Source organism: Microchirus variegatus (assembly GCF_963457635.1).
Source record: "Microchirus variegatus genome assembly, chromosome: 13".
NCBI classification, from domain to species: domain Eukaryota; kingdom Metazoa; phylum Chordata; class Actinopteri; order Pleuronectiformes; family Soleidae; genus Microchirus; species Microchirus variegatus.
In genome coordinates, this window is record NC_139814.1 from 4,634,059 (window position 1) to 4,655,782 (window position 21,724).

At 41.1% G+C, this 21,724-nt stretch overlaps 1 protein-coding gene across 1 annotated transcript in view; it reads right to left on the minus strand.

Moving 5' to 3' along the window:
• The window catches only part of med30 (mediator complex subunit 30), a 44,643-nt gene that overhangs the window by 14,821 nt on the left and 8,098 nt on the right, over window positions 1–21,724 (minus strand). Inside the window, exon 5 of the mRNA XM_083900232.1 lies at window positions 15,113–15,220. Coding sequence (XP_083756358.1) covers window positions 15,113–15,220 — 108 coding nt within the window. The remainder of the gene's footprint in view (window positions 1–15,112; window positions 15,221–21,724) is intronic.

Genomic DNA, 21,724 nt, shown 5'->3' on the forward strand with positions numbered 1-21,724 from the left:
ATGCAAAATGCACCTGGTTGACCTTCGATTGTCAACCATGCCTTTCCTTGAACCCTGGATGTCACCTCAGCCTTCTGTCTCTCTGTTCCCTGTACTGTCTGGTGAGATTCCAGTTTGGTTCAACTCTCTTCAACCTGCCTGCTGTTTGCCATTTCCTCTGCTGTGCTTCTAATAATAGTCTAAAAGACTGTTACCATCTGTCCTGCATTGTATTGTGCTGCATTTGGATCCATACTAAACCCGTTTCAGTTTCCTTTCATTTATTGGCGTGTGACCAAAAATGTGGAAAATTAATTCGGGCTGTAATTTGTGGTCACTTGGGTGAAAAACTGTGACTTTTTGTGGAGGCAGACACAGTGTGGATGAGAGGGAACTGAATTGATTTGCACAATCACATTCCCATGGCACTGGAGGTCTGCGACATGGAGAGTGAGCAATTTCAACCCATTAGGTGATAATGAATTATGACTATTGCTCTCTTAAATATTTATGCAAACACTGTTGACTTTTTCAAACATGCTCCAAAATACACACTCTCCTGACCAACTAAAAGAAATCCAGATGTCAAGTGACTCGGTTTCTATGAACCATCACGTTGGCACAGTCATGAACGTGACGTCCGACAAAGCGAACAACGCCGAACTGTATCAGTCAAAAATACTTAAAAATCCTGAAAACTTGTTAATCTCCATTTAGCAAGGAAATGCCTAATATCTCACTATTGAACAGAGGAGTCTGGTGTATTATAGAGACAGTACTGCTGAAAGCCAGTGATCGTGAGCTCAATCACAACCTGTTCAGTGACTGTCAGACAGAGTCTGTGCTCCAGTTATGCAGGAAGTGAACTGAACTGAAGTGAACTGAACGATTCTGTGAACAAATCTTTCATTAACTGATTCGAATGATTCAGTTACACCGAAAGCAACTGCTTTACAAGTCACTAGTTTGTGTGTGTCACATATTAAAGAACATCACAGCGGTTTTGTGCAGACGTGCTATGACGACCCCGCTCACATTGAGGAGATAAGGAGTAATGAGACCAAACCGTGTGGAGTCGAACTGTGCTGAGCTGAGTCATGCTTGAACTGTGCCCGCTGTGAAATGGGTGAAAAAAGTATACAAATTCACAGGTTGTGACGCAGATTTAAATTAACTAAATCAATTTTAAGATGTGCTTTATAAAATAAATAAATCAAAATCAAGCTTGACTTTCTTATTTTGAAAGTCAATGACGGGAAGAAAGGCCGTTTACACACTCACTACATGGTTCTATTACATTGCTATGTGCATTGTTCTCTTATTTCAAAGGTATCCCTGATACAATTATAACCATATGTCATATAGCTACTTATTACTGGTAATGTTCCGATTGTCCTCATCCATCCGTCATCCAGGCAGTCACATGAGGAGCTGCAATCACTCCCAGATGGCGTTAGTGCACTAGGAGTGACATTCTGGATGTGATGAAGATATGATGATAATTTTGATTAATGTTATTGATTTGTGAATGTTCATTTTCTTCTCTTTCCTCTGTTTTAGTATCATGTTTTGTCTGTTATCTGTTGAACTTGCTTCTGTACATGTGACACCTACTGCCAGTCTGTCCGTCGAGGGATCCCTCTTCTGTGGCTCTTCCTGTGGTTTCTCCTATTTTTCCCCAGTACAAGGTTTTTTGTGGAGTTTTTCCTCAATCGATGTGAGGGTCTAAGGTGTCACTTGCTAAAGCCTGTAAAAACTGTAAAATGAGAGCCTGTGTAAATAAATAGAAGTAGAATCAGTGGTAGAACATTTATCTACCAGGCTCCTCTCCTGTGGAACCAACTCTCACTTTCAGTCAGACAGTCTGACTCGGTCTCTGCCTTTAATGTGAGACTGAAAACCTACCTTTTTAACATAGCCTATAGTCGAAGCTAGATCAGGTATGTCCTGATTAGAATAGTCTATCTTATGCTGCCATAGGCTTAGACTGCTGGGGGAATTTCCCATCATGCACTTAGAATGAGCACACAGACTTTGCACGAGCCACACTTTCTCTACCCCGTCCTCGATTTCTCATCCCTCACCACTTACCTGATGTCCCCCCATGAGATGTAGCACATAAATCTACATGTAGCACATAACTAACTGATTTTAATCTCTTACAGTTCTGCTGACACCAGTGAACGACATGAGGTCAGGATTTTCCAAGAGTTAATCACAAAATCTGTTGCTTGTGTGTGTTCCCATCCCTCCATCTTCTTCTGCTCACTATGAACATGTTTCATAGCAGTGATTCACCTACTGTACACGATCTCTCTATCTGTGGGGATCTTGATTTTGTTTGTTTTTTGGATGAGGGGTGGGCTGAAAATCTTTCTTTACAATTTACATCACCACCCGTTGACATGTTATGCTACACCAAAGAGACATACAATATCATAAAATAAATATAGCACATACACCTAACGTACAGTGGAGGAAATAAGTATTTGATCCCTCACTGATTTTGTAAGATCATCCACTAACAAAGAAATTAACGGTCTATAATTTTAATGGTAGGTTTATTTTAACAGGGAAAGACAGAATATCAAAAAGAAAATCCAGAAAATCACATAAAACAAAAGATTTAAATTATTTTGCAATTCATTGAGTGAATAAGTATTTGACCCCCTATCAAAACATTACTTAATACTTGGTGTAGAAACTCTTGTTGCCAAGTTGGCAGACGTTTCTTGTAGTTCATCACAAGGTTTGCACACATCTCAGGAGGAATTTTTGACCACTCCTCTTTGCAAATCTCTCCATCATGGGCAAGACCAAATGACTTTCTAAGGACATCAGGGACAAGATTTCAGACCTGCAAGGTGATTGGCAAGAAGCTGGGTGAGAAGGACACAACTGTTGTTGCTATATTAATGTATATGGAAGAAACATAAAATGACTGTCAATCTCTGTCGGTCTGGGTCTCCACGCAATATTTCACCTTGTGGGTCATCAATGATCATGAAAAAGGTGAGGAATCAGCCCAGAACTACACAGGAGGAGCTTCTTGATGATCTCAAGGCAACTGGGACTACAGTCACAAAGAAAACCATTGGTTACTGTCATTTATTATTGTTTGGATGCTGGCGTACACAGTCTGACCTTAGTCTTCTGTCAGAAAAACTGCAGCTACTCCAGAGGTTTCTTTTAATCTTCTTTATTGCCCACAAATAGGAAGAGTGTACAGGATGTGTTGTTATGTGGTTTCCTGAAGTATATAAATAAAGGAACAATAATGTATTAGTACATTATAGGTAATAGTGAACTGTGAACTAAGCGCACAAATGGTACTACACATGAAATGCAGTGAGAAAGATAAATAGAAATAATATTCTCTATTGGCCACACGGGGGCGCCTCAGACCGCATCATGACAATGTATCACAAGCAAGATATAAATATTGTCTGATTTAGAGCCCATCCGCGGTATAAAACACACAATCAAAACAGTGTTATATGTCTAGGACACATATATAACATAATTGGAACATATTAACCAGCCTATGTTAATATATCTCACATTACAATGTCGCGCACGAGAGTAATAATCATAACATGGCGGCCGGTCCCGGTTCACGCCACGTATAGCAGACTAATTATCAGTGAGTATACACTTACTGTCACGATCTCACCTGCACCTCCCTCACATTATTATTTATTATTATTATTATTATTATTATTATTTGTGTGTGTTGCTGTTGCGTGCTCTTCCTCCTTCTCTCTATGCAGGGGCGTGGTTGACCTACTTTCCCTCAAGACGCCGGTGATTGACTACACCTGCGCGGCTCCGCCTCACCTGCTTCTGTTCAGCAATCAGGAAGACTTAAAAGCGGAGCCGTTCCCCGTCACCGGCGTCAGATCGTTGTTCATGTTCAGTCGGTAAAGTCATGCTGTTTTTCTGTCGCTTTAAACTTACCGTCAACTGGATACTCACCCGTCTCTCCTCGCTCCAGGTCGCCACGTCTCCTGCACCTCCGAAACTACTGGTCGTTGTCTGCTTTCCCTATTCTCCTGGGAAACTTCTTCACCCAGTGAGTTTGTTCCGTGCTGGAACGTTGCCAGATCGCCGAGCCAACCATTTGCTGCTGCACTCTCACTTCTCTCTCTTCTCTCATTCAATCATTCACTTCCGCTTGTTTTTGGAAGTCGCTTTTTGTTTATTCGTTTTTGTAAATAAATATAATTGTTTTTACATATACCTACCGTCTCAGTCTGCTTTTGGGTCCACCTCCTGAGCTAATCATAACACTTACTTTGCATTCACGCACAACAAACAAAATGCGACGGTGTGGAAAGCTACAGATTTGACTCTGTTCTATACAGTCACAGCTGAAGAAACCGTGCACCGCACTCAACAGGTAACTCTCGCTGGTTTTGGCGTCACTCGGGACTACTCTTCGGTGACGTGACTGACGTCCCGAACACAGCAGAGCAGGGAAGTTTGCACAGTAACACTACGCCGTAATGGATTACAGCGCATGTAAGGTCCCCCTGCTCAAGAAGGCACATGTACAGGCCCGTTTGAAGTTTGCCTTTGAACACCTTAATGATTGGGAGAAGGTGATGTGGTCAGATGAAACCAAAAACGAGCTCTTTGGAATCAATTCAACTTGCCGTGTTTGGAGGAAGAGGAATTCAGACTATGATCCCAGGAACACCATCCCCCCTGTCATGGAGGTGGAAGCATTAAGCTTTGGGGCCGTCTCTCTGCTAAGAGGGTTGGTCAACTTCACCACATCAAGGGAAAGATGGACGGGGCCTTGTACCATGAAATCCTGGGTGACCAAAGCTTTCTCTCAGCCAGGAAACTTAAAATGTAACTAACTGTAACTAATGGGCACATTCAAACACAGTTAAAATGTAAATATATATTGTCACACACAGCATGCTTCCTATAGTAATGACACTTGTGGAGAGAAATGAGAGTAATGCCTCCCCACTCTTACCCCTCCAATGCATGGGCAGATTGCATCACCATTCGTCAGCCAGACTCCCACAAACAGCAATTACCCCAATCGACAGATAACAAGAGCAGGGCTATCACTCACAGCCAGGATGCCCCATAAAGCAGCCAGACATTACCATACAGGAGTCATTTATCTGCCTCTCCTCTAGCCATCCCCTTCCACTACCACTCGACTCAACTCTGATCCTTTTTCTCTACTACCTGTTCCAACATTGCCTGCTTCGGAAGGTTGGCTCCAGGCTTCATGTACAAGGATGTAGGTTATGAGCCTGGAGATATGGTGAATGTGGTGAAGCTGGACTGAAGTGAAAGCTACTGTGAGGGTCACTATCTTTCTGTTCTCAAACATTCAGATCTAAATCTACAGCACTGTCCTGACTGCACCGTCATTCTGATATTGTGGGAAAAAAATACTCCCTGCAAAAACAGCATCGGGGAACATTTATCACTCATTAAAATGATAAAAAAGATAAACCTCACAAGAGGAGTAAAATACAGATGATGACTTTTTAACTGCACTATTCAAATCTTCATCCACATTCTGAAGGTTGCTATCATAGTATTTAAGAATGTTTGTAATTGGTGGGCATGAGTATTTGATTACATGCTTGATTACAAAAAGTCAATGGCTTACTGTCACTATTCGAAATATGAAAAAGATAGAAAACAAATGTTTTATCGATCAGCATTTATGTAAACAAATCTTTCTACTCAAATGACTACCTAATGCGTGGTCTATTTATATCACAAGGTGGCAGCAGCATCACGTTTTTAGTTAGTGAACTCTGAGATCAACACTGCAGATCTTGCAGAAGCGATGACATTTCTCATTCAGCTCAATGCATGAGGTGGTATGTTGTGGATCATGAGCAGTTCCTTTCCTTCTCCACACTCTTCTCTTCCCATCACTGTGGTACAAGTTGATCTTGGTCTCATCTGTCCAGAGGATGTTCTTCCAGAACTGTAACAGCTTTTTTAGGTGTTTGGCAAATTCTAATCTTGTCTTCCTGTTTTTGAGTCTCACCAATGGTTTACATCTTGTGGTGAACCCTCTGTATTCACTCTGGTGAAGTCTTGTATGTCATATTGAGAGTTAGCAGATTCCAAATGCAAATGTCACTCCTGGAATCAACTCCAGAAGTTTTACCTGCTTAATTGAAGATGACATAATGAGGGAATAGCCCACACCTGTCCATGAAATAGCTTTTCAGTCAATTGTCCCATTACTTTTGGTCCCCTAAAAAGTGGGAGGCACAAAGTGTTGTAATTCCTACACCGTTCACCTGATTTGGATGTAAATACCCTCAAATTAAAGCTGAAAGTGTGCAGTTAAAGCACATCTCAAATACTTTGTAGTGGTGTACAGAGCTAAAAAGAAGACAATTGTGTCGATGTCCCAATATTTATGGACCTGACTGTATATAAGGGAAAGCAATGGATACTTTTTCATGAAATTAAATTACTCATGGAATAGCCACAGAAGAGCTAAATAATCACAGTGGAGATCTGTTACACATCAATAGGAGTACTCAAAAAAGAACATGAATATAGTTCATGAATGATTAGATTTTCCTTTGAAATCAGCGTTAGTATAGAAATGTGATGTCCATCTGTTTTACACCTCATCTTCCCCACTCACTCACTCACTCACTCACTCACACACACACATTTTCACAGAATTGGCACAGTGGGTCTACTGACACACTTATTAGTACCACACATCGAGTTACCTTGCCCGTCAAAGAAATGTGGACTTTTAAATACAGAGCCGGAACCAAAGGGTGTGTTATGGGGGGTTCAACACCTCTCAATTAGCTTTATACATAAAAATGATTGAGTACAGCAGATTATTGGCCAAGATGCATGTGACTACAGGCCTGTATTTGCTGTCCCACTGAGATACAGCAGATGAAATCAGGTAAGACAGATACAAATTTCTTTAATATTTACCTCTCTTCGAAATTAATGTTCTCTCTCAAACCTCCCTTTCAAACCTCTGGGAAACTCCCTCTGTTAAATCGATCATGGAAGCTCCAATGACACCATGTCTGTCATATGACAGACCAATCATCTCGAAATGCACGGGCCAGACCCTGGTCCTCTCGCTGTCAAAGCAGAAGTATGGCACACAGGCGCAGTCAACCCCTGGGTGTTTACAACCATTTTCAGGGGTTACAGGCTGCAATTTGCAATGAAGCCGCCTCGCTTCAACGGGGCGCTCACGATAGAAGCTACGGGAAAAGCCGTGGAGGCTTTAGAGAGCGAATTATCTTCTCTATTAAGCCGGTTCAGGGGAGGTTCACATTGTACTTCATCCCAAAGAAAGGAGGTTCTTTACGTCCGATCCTAGATCTGCGTTTACTCAATTTACACCTCCGAAAATACAAATTTAAAATGCTCACACACAATGTTCTGTTCCGATCCATCCAACCAGGTGACTGGTTCACTTCTGTGGATCTGCAGGACGCTTATTTTCATATAAGCATATATCCAGCACACAGGAAATAGCTTTCAAAGGAGCAGCCTACGAGTATCAGACCCTGCCTTTCGGGCTGTCATTAGCCCCGAAAGTCTCCAGCAAATGTGTGGAAGCAGCCCTGAACCCGATGTGAGCGCCGGGCCTCAGAGTGTTTGCATATCTGGACGATTTTCTCCTTTGTGCGAAGAGAGATACGCAGAGACTGACAGTCAGGCTGCACAGCTTAGGCTTCAGTATAAACCACGCAAAGAGTGTCTCCCACTCAGAATATTGTGTATTTGGGTCTCGAAATAAACTCTGTCTTAAAAACTGTTTCATCTCCCATAGTGACATACTGAGGGAGGAACCTTAGGTTACTCACGTAACCCCGGTTCTCTGATAAATGAGTGAGGTATCTCACAACACTGCCTTTCTTGCTTTGGTGGGTGGAAAAAATATGCTTGAGAATGGCGGGTACAGCACACAGGGCGCTTAGAAGGGGAGCTATCTGGCCCGTGCATCTCGAGATGATTGGTCTGTCATGTGACAGAAGTGGTGTCATTGGAGCTTCCATGATTCCCATAAGGCGTGTCCCATAAGCAAGGCTGCAGCCAATGTGGACAGCAACGGACGTGGACCGCAGCCACCGGGGGACCCGGAAGTCAAACGCTGCGAAATGGGACGGTCTAGCCTCTTCTTCTTCTACTTCTTCTTTACGGCACACTAACCGGCAAGCTGTCACCAATTCTTCCCAATTCCCGAAGCTCTACTTTATTAGTAATAGTGTTCGTAAATAGTCTACTTAATCTGCTGCTAACTATCTTAAAGAAAGACTCCTTATTTCAAAATAATTTTTATTTAGTTGTAAGTTAGTTGTAGTAGTACTATAGTTTTTAGTCTGTTTTAGGTACGTTTAGTATTCCTTTTAATTGAGTTTAGTTTGGACGGAGCCTTTAGAGCTTTAGATTATTATTATTATAATAATATTAATATTACATATGAAGAACCTTCACCATAGACACAGAAAGTGTGCAAGTGGGCATGTTCATAAGTTTAGGCACCACAAAATAAATATATAACAGCCTCTAAACGCTTCCTATATTTTCCAATTAGATTCTGGATTCTGGAGGAAGGTATTTTGGACCATTCTTCTTCACAAAACATCTCCAGTTCAGTCAGGCTTGATGGTTTGCCCCGGCACAACTTCAACTATGTCACTGATTCCTGGACATTGTCCTCCAGAAACTGCTGATATTGCAGACTTTCTGTAAAGCATATAAACTTTATTTCACTTCTCAAATATCACTGTGTTTGTCTCCTATATGATTTATTTAAATGAAATGTCTTATCCAAACAACCAATGATTCCATCCATCCATCCATCTTCTACCGCTTATCCGGGGCCGGGTCACGGGGGCAGCAGTCTGAGAAGGGACACCCAGACCTCCCTCTCGCAGGAACACCTCCCGAGGGAAGCACTCCATCCCTGAGGACATCGCAGGCAAAGTTGCAGCAGTGGTTCTTCCCCATTCTGACACTTGCAATCCTGAAACAGGGGATTCATCAAGTCAACAAAAACAACAATGAAATAACATTTTAAGTATATTATTAATGCCCATGATAAACCAAATATAATGTAAAACACTGAACAGACATCAAACTAATATATAAATACTACATAACGTATCCTTACTTAATATTTATTTTTTAAGTTGTCTTTTTAAGTTGTTTTTTTTGGCCTGCAAGGGAGTTACATTTCCTGCAGGTCCATTCTTTGCAAAATAGTACTATTCAAAGAGACAACAAGGGGAGATGTAGTTTTATCACGGGGGTTTAAATGACATGTTGCTGCCCCTTTTTACAGTTAAAATTATCATTATAGGCATAATAACTTTACGCTTATCTTTTAGGAATGACAAAAGCAATATTTATGTCTTTGAATAGGTGAGCTCATCTCTGAGGAGAATCGAGAATCATTTTATTTTCTTATAAAAGGATTCTCAATGATTAAATGATTAACTTATGTTTCTTTCATGCCACCAATTACAATCAGTGTACGTGGTGAAATAAGTATTATACAAACCCACCACATATATGTTAATTAAAGTTTAACTTACAACAAAAGTTTGAATGATTGAAACTACCGTTTCATGGTGATTACAGACAGCAGACAGCAAATGCGGTGGTCAGTCTTGTGACTTGTGCTTATTAATTACATACATAGCGGTATGACTTTAAAACAGCAGAAACGTTTAATTTGTTTTGTTTCATTCTGATTTGTACTTACGTATGAAAACGAACTTGCTTCTCCCAGCTGCAAAACGTCCGCCATGTTGGATTGGAAAGGTTTTGCTGCTGGCGCGCAGGCTGCGAAGGATACCCCAGACCTATCCTTCAAAAACAAGCTAATGTCGGTCTCATATCTCGGCCGCATACGGAGCAGTCGAGGTGGACGGATTCATTCTGGACAGCCTACGGCGCAGCGCTGTGACGCAATTTGACGACATCCGGTCGAAAAATCCACCCTTCCTGGGCCACGGCCGACCAAATGGGACACACCTATAGTGAGACACCTCACTCAGTTATCAGAGAACCAGAGTTATGTGAGTAACCTAACATTTTTTTTGTTGTTTTATTTTTTAACTCTAACTGATGTGTATAAAACTGAACATGGGGTGAAGTGGGGCCCTTTAGGGAGGTTTCCTACTGAGATGTCATTGTTGTTTAGGGGGGACGGGGGATGCGGCTGCTCACTGATGCATTTAGGCTCTGAGTGTCGGGAGCCCCCCCATCAGCTCGTGGCCCCAAGCAGTTGCCTGTCTTGCCTGTTCATAAACGCGTTAATTCCACAAATTAATCATCCTGCATTAACGCGTTAATTTTGACAGCCCTAATTGGTATGAAAATAAAGATAACATTTGTGAGATTCCACTAGAGGTGTAAGGTTCACTGTAGATGCCAGTGTGTCAGAGTAAATGCACATGAAACACAGCATAAATTAAGGATTTTTTTTCTTCTCTTGCCTAAAAAATATTGCATTTTAATGGAGATCATGTAACAACATGTGGACAAGTCTGATGCTGCTGAAGTGAAGCGAAGTAAAATGACAGACGTTTTAGTAGAGAGATGTCTTGGCGTTCTCTCGTTTGGCACAGTTTGGCACCATCTGTGCCATTTGAGATTTCTTAGGTGCCAAATTATTAAAACCCATTTCATTTTATTTACATGTCACAATTCATCTAAAAAGTAAGAAAACTCGCTGTAAATCGATGCCCCCTGTGCGGTGCGTTCTAACAAGTCTGTGACTCTGCAGCGTCTTCAGTTACTCAGCGCCATAGCTCTGGCCGACCTTGGTCAATGTAGGTGATTGACAGCTCGCTGAACCGGTAGAATCAGACCCCGGTCTCCAAATGCGTGTGAATCACTTCATTAGCGAGTCAAAAGGACATAAATGCAAATTCGCCCTTCTCTAATCAGAACGATCTAATGTCGCTCTGTAATGATCAAGCAGACCTCAATCATATATCAATCATGCTGGAAAGTGTAGTTCTTCATTAGAAGCAGTTTTGTTCCAGTGGAAATAACTTGTTTTGATAAACAGCAAAGGTAAGACAACATTTCTGCTTGTATTTCTTGAAAGTCAGTTGTTGTTTTGCTCTTATTTTGGGGCTGGATCCATGAATCTTGATCGATAAAAATGGTACCGTTGGAATCTGTAGATTCTCCGTTGTCCAGCCGACATGTCTTTTTTTTGTTTACATAATCACGCTGACGCACCGGTGCCGCTTTTCAATGTGTTCGCTGTAACGTTTTTTTCGCTCCTGCTGTTTGATCCATCGGTGTTTTAACTGTGTTTCGTGAACATAAGAAAGGTTTATATGAGCTTTTAGCTGAGTTTCTGACCTTTCTGTGGGTATGCAGCATGTCTGTGTTTGTTAAAGTTAGATATGGTTTTATGATGGTTTTGTCACTGTGTGAGACGTACCGGGGAGCAGCCGTGAAGAAGAGGTTAAGTAGCCATGTGTTTTCTCGGTATGAAGGTATATTTGGTGCAAAAGTCACAAGCACATTTAACTGCAGATTTTGCATGCGCACACTAAAGTCACAAATGTGTAACCGTAAATTTGAAGTTGTTAATATTTTTTTTATCACTTGCTAACACAAAATAGGGGCTACGGGTTCACAAATCGTTGTTACAGGTACAAAAATCCTATCCTGTGCATCATAACTTCCAAAAGTCATGCATTTCCAACAATGGCGACATAACTTTTTTTTACAAATTTTATAAGAAACGAAGACATCAAGAAGGTTTTTTATATCACTTTATTTAAAGGGGAAGTAAGTAGTTTATAGTGCCATCTAGAGGAGAGGCTGAAATTTACAACAAAGAACTGCTCCTCTGCTCATCCCCTCCCTTCCCTGAGTGCTACGGTATCCTCAGCAGGTCAAATGTCGTCCTTGTCGTGTTTCTCCGTGTCAGCAGATGAGATTCATGAGGTGAGGGAGAGGGCGAGCTACCACGGCCGTAGCAGACGAAGCGGAGAGAGAGGAGGCGGGACTTCAGCTACAAGTAAAGAGAAGATTGTTTTGTTCTCTCGCGTTTGTCCTTACAGGCTCCTGTAGAAACATGGCGTCTCTCTGCTAACAGTGACTATGCAACCACGGCCCGCGACCATGTTATTTAACATGACTTTTTGAAACACTACGAAAATGAAACAAAAACTATTATACAGCGACTAGACAATGCAGGAGCACATAATATGTATAAAAAAGTGGATTTTGGGTTATATAAACCCATAAATACTACATATTGTACCTTTAAATGATACTAACATTTATCTTTTAAGAACTACAAGTCTTCATAGCCAGGGTTCCTTTTAAAAATAACCAATCTGTCACGATCCCACCTGCACCTTCCTCATATTTTATTATTATTTGTGTTTGTGTACTGCTGCTGCTGCTCCTTCCTTCCTTCTCACTCAGCAGGGGGCGTGGCTGACCTACATTCCCTCAGATGCCGGTGATTGTCTACACCTGCGCGGCTCCGCCTCACCTGCTCCTGATCAGCAATCAGGAGGACTTATAAGCGGAGCTGTTCCTCTTCACTGGCGTCAGATCGTTTTTCAACCTCAGTTGGTAAAGATATGCTGTTCTTCTTTCGCTTAAACTTACCTGCTGTGGATACTCACTCTCCTCGCTCCAGGTCGCCACGTCTCCTGCACCTCCGTGAAGCCACAGGTCGTTTCCTGTTTCCCTGCCCTCCTGGGAATCTCCTCAGTTAACTCCAAGCCAGTGAGTTTGTTCCGTGCTGGAACGCTGCCATTCTGCCGAGCCGATCCCGTAGCAGCTGCACTCTCACTTCTGTCTGTCTATCGCTAACTCACTCACTTCCACTAGTTTTGGAAGTCGCTTTGTGTTATTCCTTTTTGTAAATAAATATTACTTTTGTTTTGAAATATACTTACTGTCTCCGTCTGCTTCCGGGTCCATCTCCTAAGTTAATCCTGACACAATCATCATCTTTGCCACTGACACTCCTGACTTTGGACCATTAACATTATAGCACACTGAAATGGCCTGGCATAAACAACCTGTACCGGCCCAGCACTAAACATAGATGAAAAAAAAACAGGAAGAGTATGTACAGACAGCACTTATACATATGCTATGTTTCAGTTTGGTTTGTCTAGTATGGTAAGGAATAGTAAAGCCCTGGTTCAGGCTTGCGTTTCTCCATCTGCATCAGCCCATCATCTGCCTCCATCTTCTCCCTTGTGTCCTCTTCTGTTACACCAACTGTTTTCATGTCCACCATCACAATATCGATGAACCTTCTTTGCGGTCTTCCTCTTTTCATCTGGCAGCTCCATCTTCATCATCCTTTGTCCAGTTTCATCACTGTACCTCCTCTGCATGTGACCAATCCATCCCAACCGTGCCTTACCTTGCATCTTATGGCACTTTTCCATTATACAGTTCAAGCTCAACTCAGCTCAAAGCCCAACTCAACTCTACTCGGTTTGATATCAGTCACGTTGTTTTCCATTTTTTCAGTGGTTTTCTATGCCACACAAACACACAAACTAGTGACTTGCAAAGCAGTTGTTTAGGGTGTAACTGAATCATTAGAATCAGTCGATTAAAAAGATGTGTTCCTGTATGACTGGAGTACAGATTCCATCTGACACAGTCACTGAACTGAAATATGGCTGAACGGGTTGTGATTCAGCTTGCTGTCGCTAAATACACCAGACTCCTCCGTTGGTGGGTTTCAAGTGAATCCTCTTTAAAATATTCACTTGAATGAAAATAATACACAACGACAACAAAAATACTTTTCAGGAATTTGAATTTTGCCCATCTCTCCTTGTGCAAGCTTCTCTATCACTCTTGTTTGCATAGCATTGTCCACATGTATGTTACATATCGTGCGAGCACGCATCAGTGCGTATGACAAAATCACATTTGGAACTCTGAGTTTACCGCGTTCCAGAGAGAGGTCGGAAATAATAACATGTACGCAAACGTATCCCGGGCTAACCATTGTTAGCAACACCAGTCGATAACAACCTCTACATAGTATATTGTTCAAACAAATAGTGTAGCAACAATGAACTGAAACAATTCCTCAAATAACTTGAGTAATTCAAAAATAAAAAATTAAATAAAAAAAGGCAAAAGTGGCGTACCAGTGTTTCTTAACTGTGAGGGGTTTTGTGTTTGTTTATTGGTTTGGTTTTTGTGTTTAATGCAATTTCTCCTCAAGTGTTTTAAAGTAAAGCCCACATTATACTTCTTCGACTGCGTAATGCGTTATCCAACTGCATAACCACGGAGATCCCTCGAGCCCTCATAGTTCTCCATTAGCAGTCTTATTGGACCGATGAGTTACATGAAGAAACCCACTTTAGGTACTTCCCAATGTCAGTTGGCAAATTTTATGAACTTCTATGCCGTGTGCTACCTCATATTAATCATCAGGGCACCCACCACCTGCCCATTGATGCCGCCCAGAGACTGAGGCTGATCAATCACAGCCCTTGCCTTCTCCGTTGTCCCTGGATGGAGTGACATACACGTATTTATTTCAAGTGTTAATAATAATATAATATTATAATATAAAATTAATAACATAATATTCCATGCAGCCGGAGACGACGGAGGGGCTCTCCAACAGGCTATCCGTAACCGATGTAGAGCACTTTACGCAGGTGTATAGGGATGTCACGGTTAACGGTGTAACGGTAAACTGCGATAAAAATTTTGACGAAAATAATTACCGTCTTCATTTCAAAAAAAAATATTACCTCGGTGAATAACCGCGCCCGTGGTGTAGGCACCGTGAGCCTTTCCAGCGTCTCCGTCTGCTGAAGTTGCCGCGCAGGCGCACTCTGTAGCCTACAACCTGATGTTCAAGCTTTATCGAAGCTGGAATCATGGCCGAAGGAGGAGACGACAGCCCTCAGGACATATACGTATATGAAAACTCGCCCATAACAATATAGCGCGGTCCTAGCGTCACGTCATCATCTCAGACAACTACCGTGTGTGTCCTGCTCTACGATAAATACTTCAAAATAACAGTCTCACCTTTGTCATTTCATTAAAGCTGTCTGGGAATCAAGAGTGTAACTAGTCCAGTGTTGTAGAGATAAAGAGGACACAATACCTTGTTGACCTCAATGATTTCTCTTCTCTCCTCGGTGGTGGAGCGGCTCTGGCCGGCTGTGCAGTCCTTGTGTTTGGAGCTCTCATCCTTCAAGAAGGGTATAAGTTGCTGCAAAGGACAGGAGACAAAAAATGCAGCTGTGGAATAATTCCTTCATTCTTTCATTGTCCAACGCTTTATCTTATAAGTGAGGGTTGTGGGGGGGGCCACCAATCACAGTGGACACAGTGTGAATGGACAGGTCACCATTCCATCACAGGGACATACAGACCATTCATTCACTCTACAGTCCATTCACAATGTCTATTTAACCTCTCCATGCTTTTGGGCTGTGGGAGAAAACACACGTACACATGTGGAGAACAGGCAAACTCCACACTACGACTTAAAAATAATCTCTGAATATATTTTTATATTACTATATATATAAAGCTGCACACAGGTTATTTCTCTGAACTTGACTCATGATGTTGTCACAATATTGCAATATTACTTGTAGTATTTGTATATATATATTATTGTGACATACTCACACAACACACACACACACAAGTGAGCACTTGGCACCATCTAGTGGACTGACACATAAATCGTTTTTTATGTTAATCGACAAATTTTGTTTATTTGTGATCAGTTAAAAAATTCTATGCTAAATTTACGTCACATATTTGGGATTATGAATGAAACAGCCTCACAACCAGGAAGCCATTATAGATACAGTACCTTATCATGGGCTTTTTGTTGTAAGTCAACAGTAATAGCTGCTACTCCACAGTTGTGGATTTCTAGCGTAATTAACCGTGTTTCGTCAAATATTTATTATTGTTATTACACTTGAGCTATTTTTAAAAAGGTCTCATTCTAGGATGAAATGACAAAAGCTTTTCTCCTTTTATTCATTGCATGGTCTGAAGACACTGAAAGCACAGTGTTGCATATTCACATTTGTCAGTGGGAGACCGTTACGTCTGCTGGGTACAGTTATAGGTCAGAATAGTGTGCAAATTGGCAATCCTGACCTAAGGGAACTGAGCTGCACTGCAGATCTCCTGTGTAAAGCTCTCCAACACAGACTCACTCTTTCACTCGTCTCTCTCTTCAATGCTGGGAGACACAGGACATGAAGAGAGAGACAGAGAGCAAGCAAGTGTGAGATTAATTCATTTTTAAACGCTGTGTGCTTGACCTGGTCTGCTTGACACTACAGTTGATGTGCATGAGCTTTCAGGTGAGGCTGCATGCCTGAGAACTGACAGGTCCTCCGCTTACTGTTCTGCAACACACCGCCCCCTGTAGGTCACCACATAGAGGAGGAGAGACTTGGTGCAACCACATATCAAGTGACATCTGTCCTCCTTAGAGAACACACTGTTACTGCAGTTGCAACGTCAGGGCATAAAGGACAGAAAAAGTGATTGGTGTTATTCTTTATAACCGGCATAGTCTAACAACACTGACTTGGATTTTGTTAAAACACTAAACTTTAGGGCACACAGAGTCTCAAATGTAGCCAAATGTCTCTGCAGATTTTCCCAAAAATATAGAATATCAGGTTGACAATAAGTATTTTTGGGGCGTTTCAAACTCAAAATCTTTTAAGCAGCGAGGACACAGTTTGTTATAATGAAAGCAAGTTTCTGCGAGAAAAAACAACCATCTCCAAGTTTCCTTTTCAAAACAAAATATCATATCTGACAACATCGCAAAAACACAGCAGGAGACTCAAACAGAAGCCAAAAAACAAAAACTGCCAAACAATGGGAAAATACGCCCTGTGGGCATGAGATGGTGATTCAGGAGAACTGTTTCATCTGGAAGCAATGACTGCATCGTAGGATACAAGTGGGTGGGGGAGCAAAAATATACACAATCCAAGGTTGGGAAACAAAACAAATAAAGAAACAAACAAAAGGGGAAAAAAATGGAAGAAAAAAAATCTGGAAAACTCTCAGTGCTGCTTTCAGTTTCCATGCCAAAGTGTAAACTCTGATTTTGGAGGAAGCAAAGAAGGCAAGAACATGGGCAGCATGTTATATCAGACCAACTATGAGCTTGTCTCTGGCTACAGATAATTTAACTTAACTTAACTTAATAGGAGACGAGGACAGTTAAAAAAATAATAATAATCAATAATTATGTTATGTGGGCTGGTATTGGCAACTTGTGGATAGCTGAGAAGGATGGGACAGATATATGGAGAGTGCACATGTGGCCATGCAGCATGAGACAGACCCTCATAACACCTGCCTCTTCCATAGAAAGATGGATGTGGTTTCTCAACCTACAGAGAAGAATGGGCTAAATGAAGATATCCAGCTTTCCTCACTGACACGGAAGAAAAAAAGAGGTAGAAAAAAATTGAAAAGATGACAAAATAATAAGAAAATAGTGGAGTGATCATGTAAAGAGAGGGCAAAATGAAATGGCAGGACAAGGGAGGAGGAAATGAAGTGTGAAAACAGAGTGACTAGAAAAGTAACAGAGAGCTGTTATAAAGCTACAAAGAGGGAAATAGATTTGGGGAAATAAGGGAGATGGGAAGAAAATAAAATGAAGACAAAGAGAGGAAAAAGCTGCAGTTATACAGATGATTTGCTCCAGCTGTTCATTTCATGGCTCTGTTGCTAATTAGGTTGGTGATGAGGTCATGCTGCCCAAGTCATTGATTCCACTTCCTGTTTCAGGCAGCCAATAGTGGGCGGCTGTCAGGCGTGCCACCTGAATTCTATGGAATGATAAATGGCATGAGCACTTGGCCAGAAACAACAACCCTCAGCCTCATGAAGAGCAGAGCAACTGACTGGTCAACAATGTGCTGAATCTGAGCCGCAAAGGAGAATGAATTAAGATTTAAAAGTGCTCGGCATAACTGAAAACATCATTAAAGTGTAACTGAACCCCCTCTCCTGACGCTAACTCGGCCGATTTAGAAAAATGCCTAGAAGTGGTTGAGAGCTGAGTGAGGGAGAGTGAGGAGCAGTGGTCTATAGTGATGAGAGAGTGATAAGAGACAATAAATTGTTTAATTGATTCTTGTTATTGTTATTGGTCTAGTGATGACATCTGAAGGCTAAAATAGCCAATGGAAACTTTGAATGCAGTAGCTGGTGTTTGACCATCTTATTTCTCCTTGAAATAAGATCTTTTTTCATTCAAAATAAAATAAAATGATAAAAAAAAAAATAGTACCAAAATAAAAAGCCCCAACTCAGGCTGTGCAATAAATCGTAACTTGTATTTCAATTGCAATAACGGACTCAAGCCATTACAAAAACAAAATAATCGAAACAAATCAATTAATACCAAACGGGGGCTTTTGTTCTGAAAATAAAATTTCAGTGATTCAACAGTGATTTTGTCACTATATTTAGATTCATACATCTAGATTTGTATATTCAGACACTGTATATTCAACTCTTTTTTCATTTTAAATTATGAGAATGAAGGGGAAAAAATGCATCATGTTCTTTCTGCGACCAGAGTAGGCTTCACACACACACACACACACACACACACACACACACACACACACACACACACACACACACACACACACACACACACACACACACACACTTTCTGCTGCTGCCCAGAGTGCAAGAATTTTGAAGCATGATTTACAGACACCATCCCACTGAAGCTCCATTACAACCCCCTCCACACGTCTTGTAATCGTTTTATAGTTTGTTGTTTGTATTAAAATATTGTATATCTGCATTGAGTTTGCATGTTTGTGTGGGTGTTTTCTACTCACACTCTAAATTGACCATAGGTGTGAGAGTGAGAGTGAATGGATGTTTGTCTCTATGTGGCCCTGTGATGGACTCAAGCCTGACCCAGGGCTTTATCATTCCAAACCATACTGTACTGTACCAACCATGATGGAAACACATTAATGGATAACTCCTGCACTGTCCTGTCTGTTTGTCTATTTATTTGCAACATGTACAGTCAGGTCCATAAATAGACATCAACACAATTCTCTTCTTATTGGCTCTTGTTACGGCCACCAGCCGTTCGTTTTTGAGTTTTAGACCCGAGTGAGTGCTCCTGTTTGCCACTGCACCATCTTTGCGTATTTCACAGATACCCGCCTCCCGCCGCCTGCCATTGGTCCTCTGCAGCTGCAGCTGATGAGCCTGATGAGCTGTCAAGGAGCTCCAGTTTTTAAAAGTTGTACTCTTCAGACAACAGTGTGAGGGCTGTCACTGTGCAGTGTGATGTTCCTCCTCGCTCGGTCGAAATGTTTGATCTGTGTATTGAGTGAACTCTGTCTTAACCAACTTAGAAATCGTACTGTCTCTATTAGCCTGCTTAGTACTATTCACTAGAAATAATTAATTGGGATAACACTGTTGTTTTGTGATATTTATTTTTGTTAGGAAGCAGTAAGGGTGTAACTGCCATTTGTTTTGATTCCCCTTTTTTTCTCCTGTTTCTGTTAGTTCAGGAAGTTAGGTTTAGTTTCTGTAATTGTTTTTCTTCATTATTTTCTCCCCCAGGGCAAGTTAGTTTTGTTTGAGAAGGTAGTTTCTTTTGTTTATTATTTTGGCCTTGGTTCACCCCGAAGAGATGCTTCACTTATTTTTCTGTTTTATTTGGTTGTGACTGTGCCTGTGCCTATCTGATACATTGCACTCGGCACTGTGAACAATAAATATTATAATTTTATACTGCAAAACGTCATTCTCTGTCTCGTTAATGTTGTGCCCCTGTTCCCCTAGACTGGGGCTTAACTGCTCTATACCTGTTAAGAACGGTGTACACTACAATGGATTTGAAATGAAACTAACAATATTTTGTGCTTTAACTGCACACTTTCAGCTTTAATTTGAGGGTATTTATATCCAAATCAAGTGAACGGTGTAGGAATCACTTTCTACACCTCCAACTTTTTAGGGGACCAAAAGTAATGGGACAAACTAAACAATCATAGATCAAACTTTCATTGTTTAATACTTGGTTACAAATCCTTTGCAGTCAATTCCAGCCTGAAGTCTGAAGGCATAGACATCACCAGACACTCTCAGACACTGTCAGGCCTCTACTGACACGCTCTTCAGTTCCTGCTTGTTCTTGGGGCATTTTCCCTTCAGTTTGGTCTTCAACAAGTGAAATGCATGCTCAATCAGATTCAGGTCAGGTGATTGACTGATAACATTCCATATTTGCCTTAAAAACTCTTTGGTTGCTTTTGCAGTTTGCTTTGGGTCATTGTCCATTTGCACTGTGAAGCTCCGTCCAATGAGTTCTGAAGCATTTGGCTGAATATGAGCAGATAATATTGCTCCAAACACTCCAACACAGAATTCATCCTGCTGCTTTTGTCAGCAGTTACATCATCAATAAACACAAGGGAACCAGTTCCATTAGCAGCCAAATGTCACTCCTGGAATCAACTCCAGAACTTTTACCTGTTTAATTGAAGATGATATCATGAGGGAATAGGCCACACCTGTCCATGAAATAGCTTTTCAGTCAATTGTCCCATTACTTTTGGTCCCCTAAAAAGTGGGAGGCACATGTAGAAAGTATTGTAATTCCTACACCATTCACCTGATTTGGATTTAAATACCCTCAATTTAAAGCTGAAAATGTGTAGTAATGTAATGTAAAGCACACACACTTGTTAATTTCATTTCAAATCCATTATAGTGGTGTGTAGAGCCAATAAGAAGAGAATTGTGTCGATGTCCCAATATTTATGGACCTGACTCTATATGTATGGTTTGGGGTACTGTTGTCATTTAATTGCCCTTTGGGACAAATAAAGTTGTCATAATTTTAATACTTAACACTAAACTGTGAAGATTTGCAACTGAATCAACAAATAAACATTACTAGATACATACATGCACTGGTTTACATCTGAAAAATGTCTAAATGGCATAATGAAGTGATGATTTACAATTTCACACTATATTAAAGGAGAAAGGCAAAGTGAACACATGACTTTGATTCACAGGTGGAACAGAAAATTGCATCATTCAATGCAGAAATGTGCAAGATGGCAGTCGTCAAATATTTGCTCCAATATGAGCCTAGTTTCCTCCCACGTCCTCCTTTATGCTCATTTAGAATCTGGTGAGAAAGATTAACTGCGAGCTATGGTAAGAAATGGTAAGCGATAATCATTAATCCAATCAAAAAGTGGCTTAGCTATAGACCTGTATGGAACAGTTTATGGCCACTGAGTGTTCATTTTTCTCCCTGCATAAGAGCATGTTTGTGTTGAGGAAAGTGTCTTTGTGATACGTTCTCCAGTGTCATGGGGTTAGGGTTAGGGTCAGGCTTCTGAGCAGGCACACTGGGACAGAGCACAGATGAGCTGAGCTGCTATTGTTTCTGAAGCTACTGTAGGTGGCCGATCAATCTACTGCAAGTAGAGAGAAGACAAACCTTCAGGGAGTGGCTGAGATAAGGTAAATGTATGTGCTTGTGCATGTGAGGAGTCAAATTTGTTAAAAGCTAGGATGAATAGAACTTTTACAGCATTTTTCATTTGGCAGAAATTGAAGAGAAAATAATTCTAATAATTAAGTGGACAATCACCTGATTATATGAATTGTTATTTTTCATGACACCAGAATGAGCCTTTTATATTTATAAAAA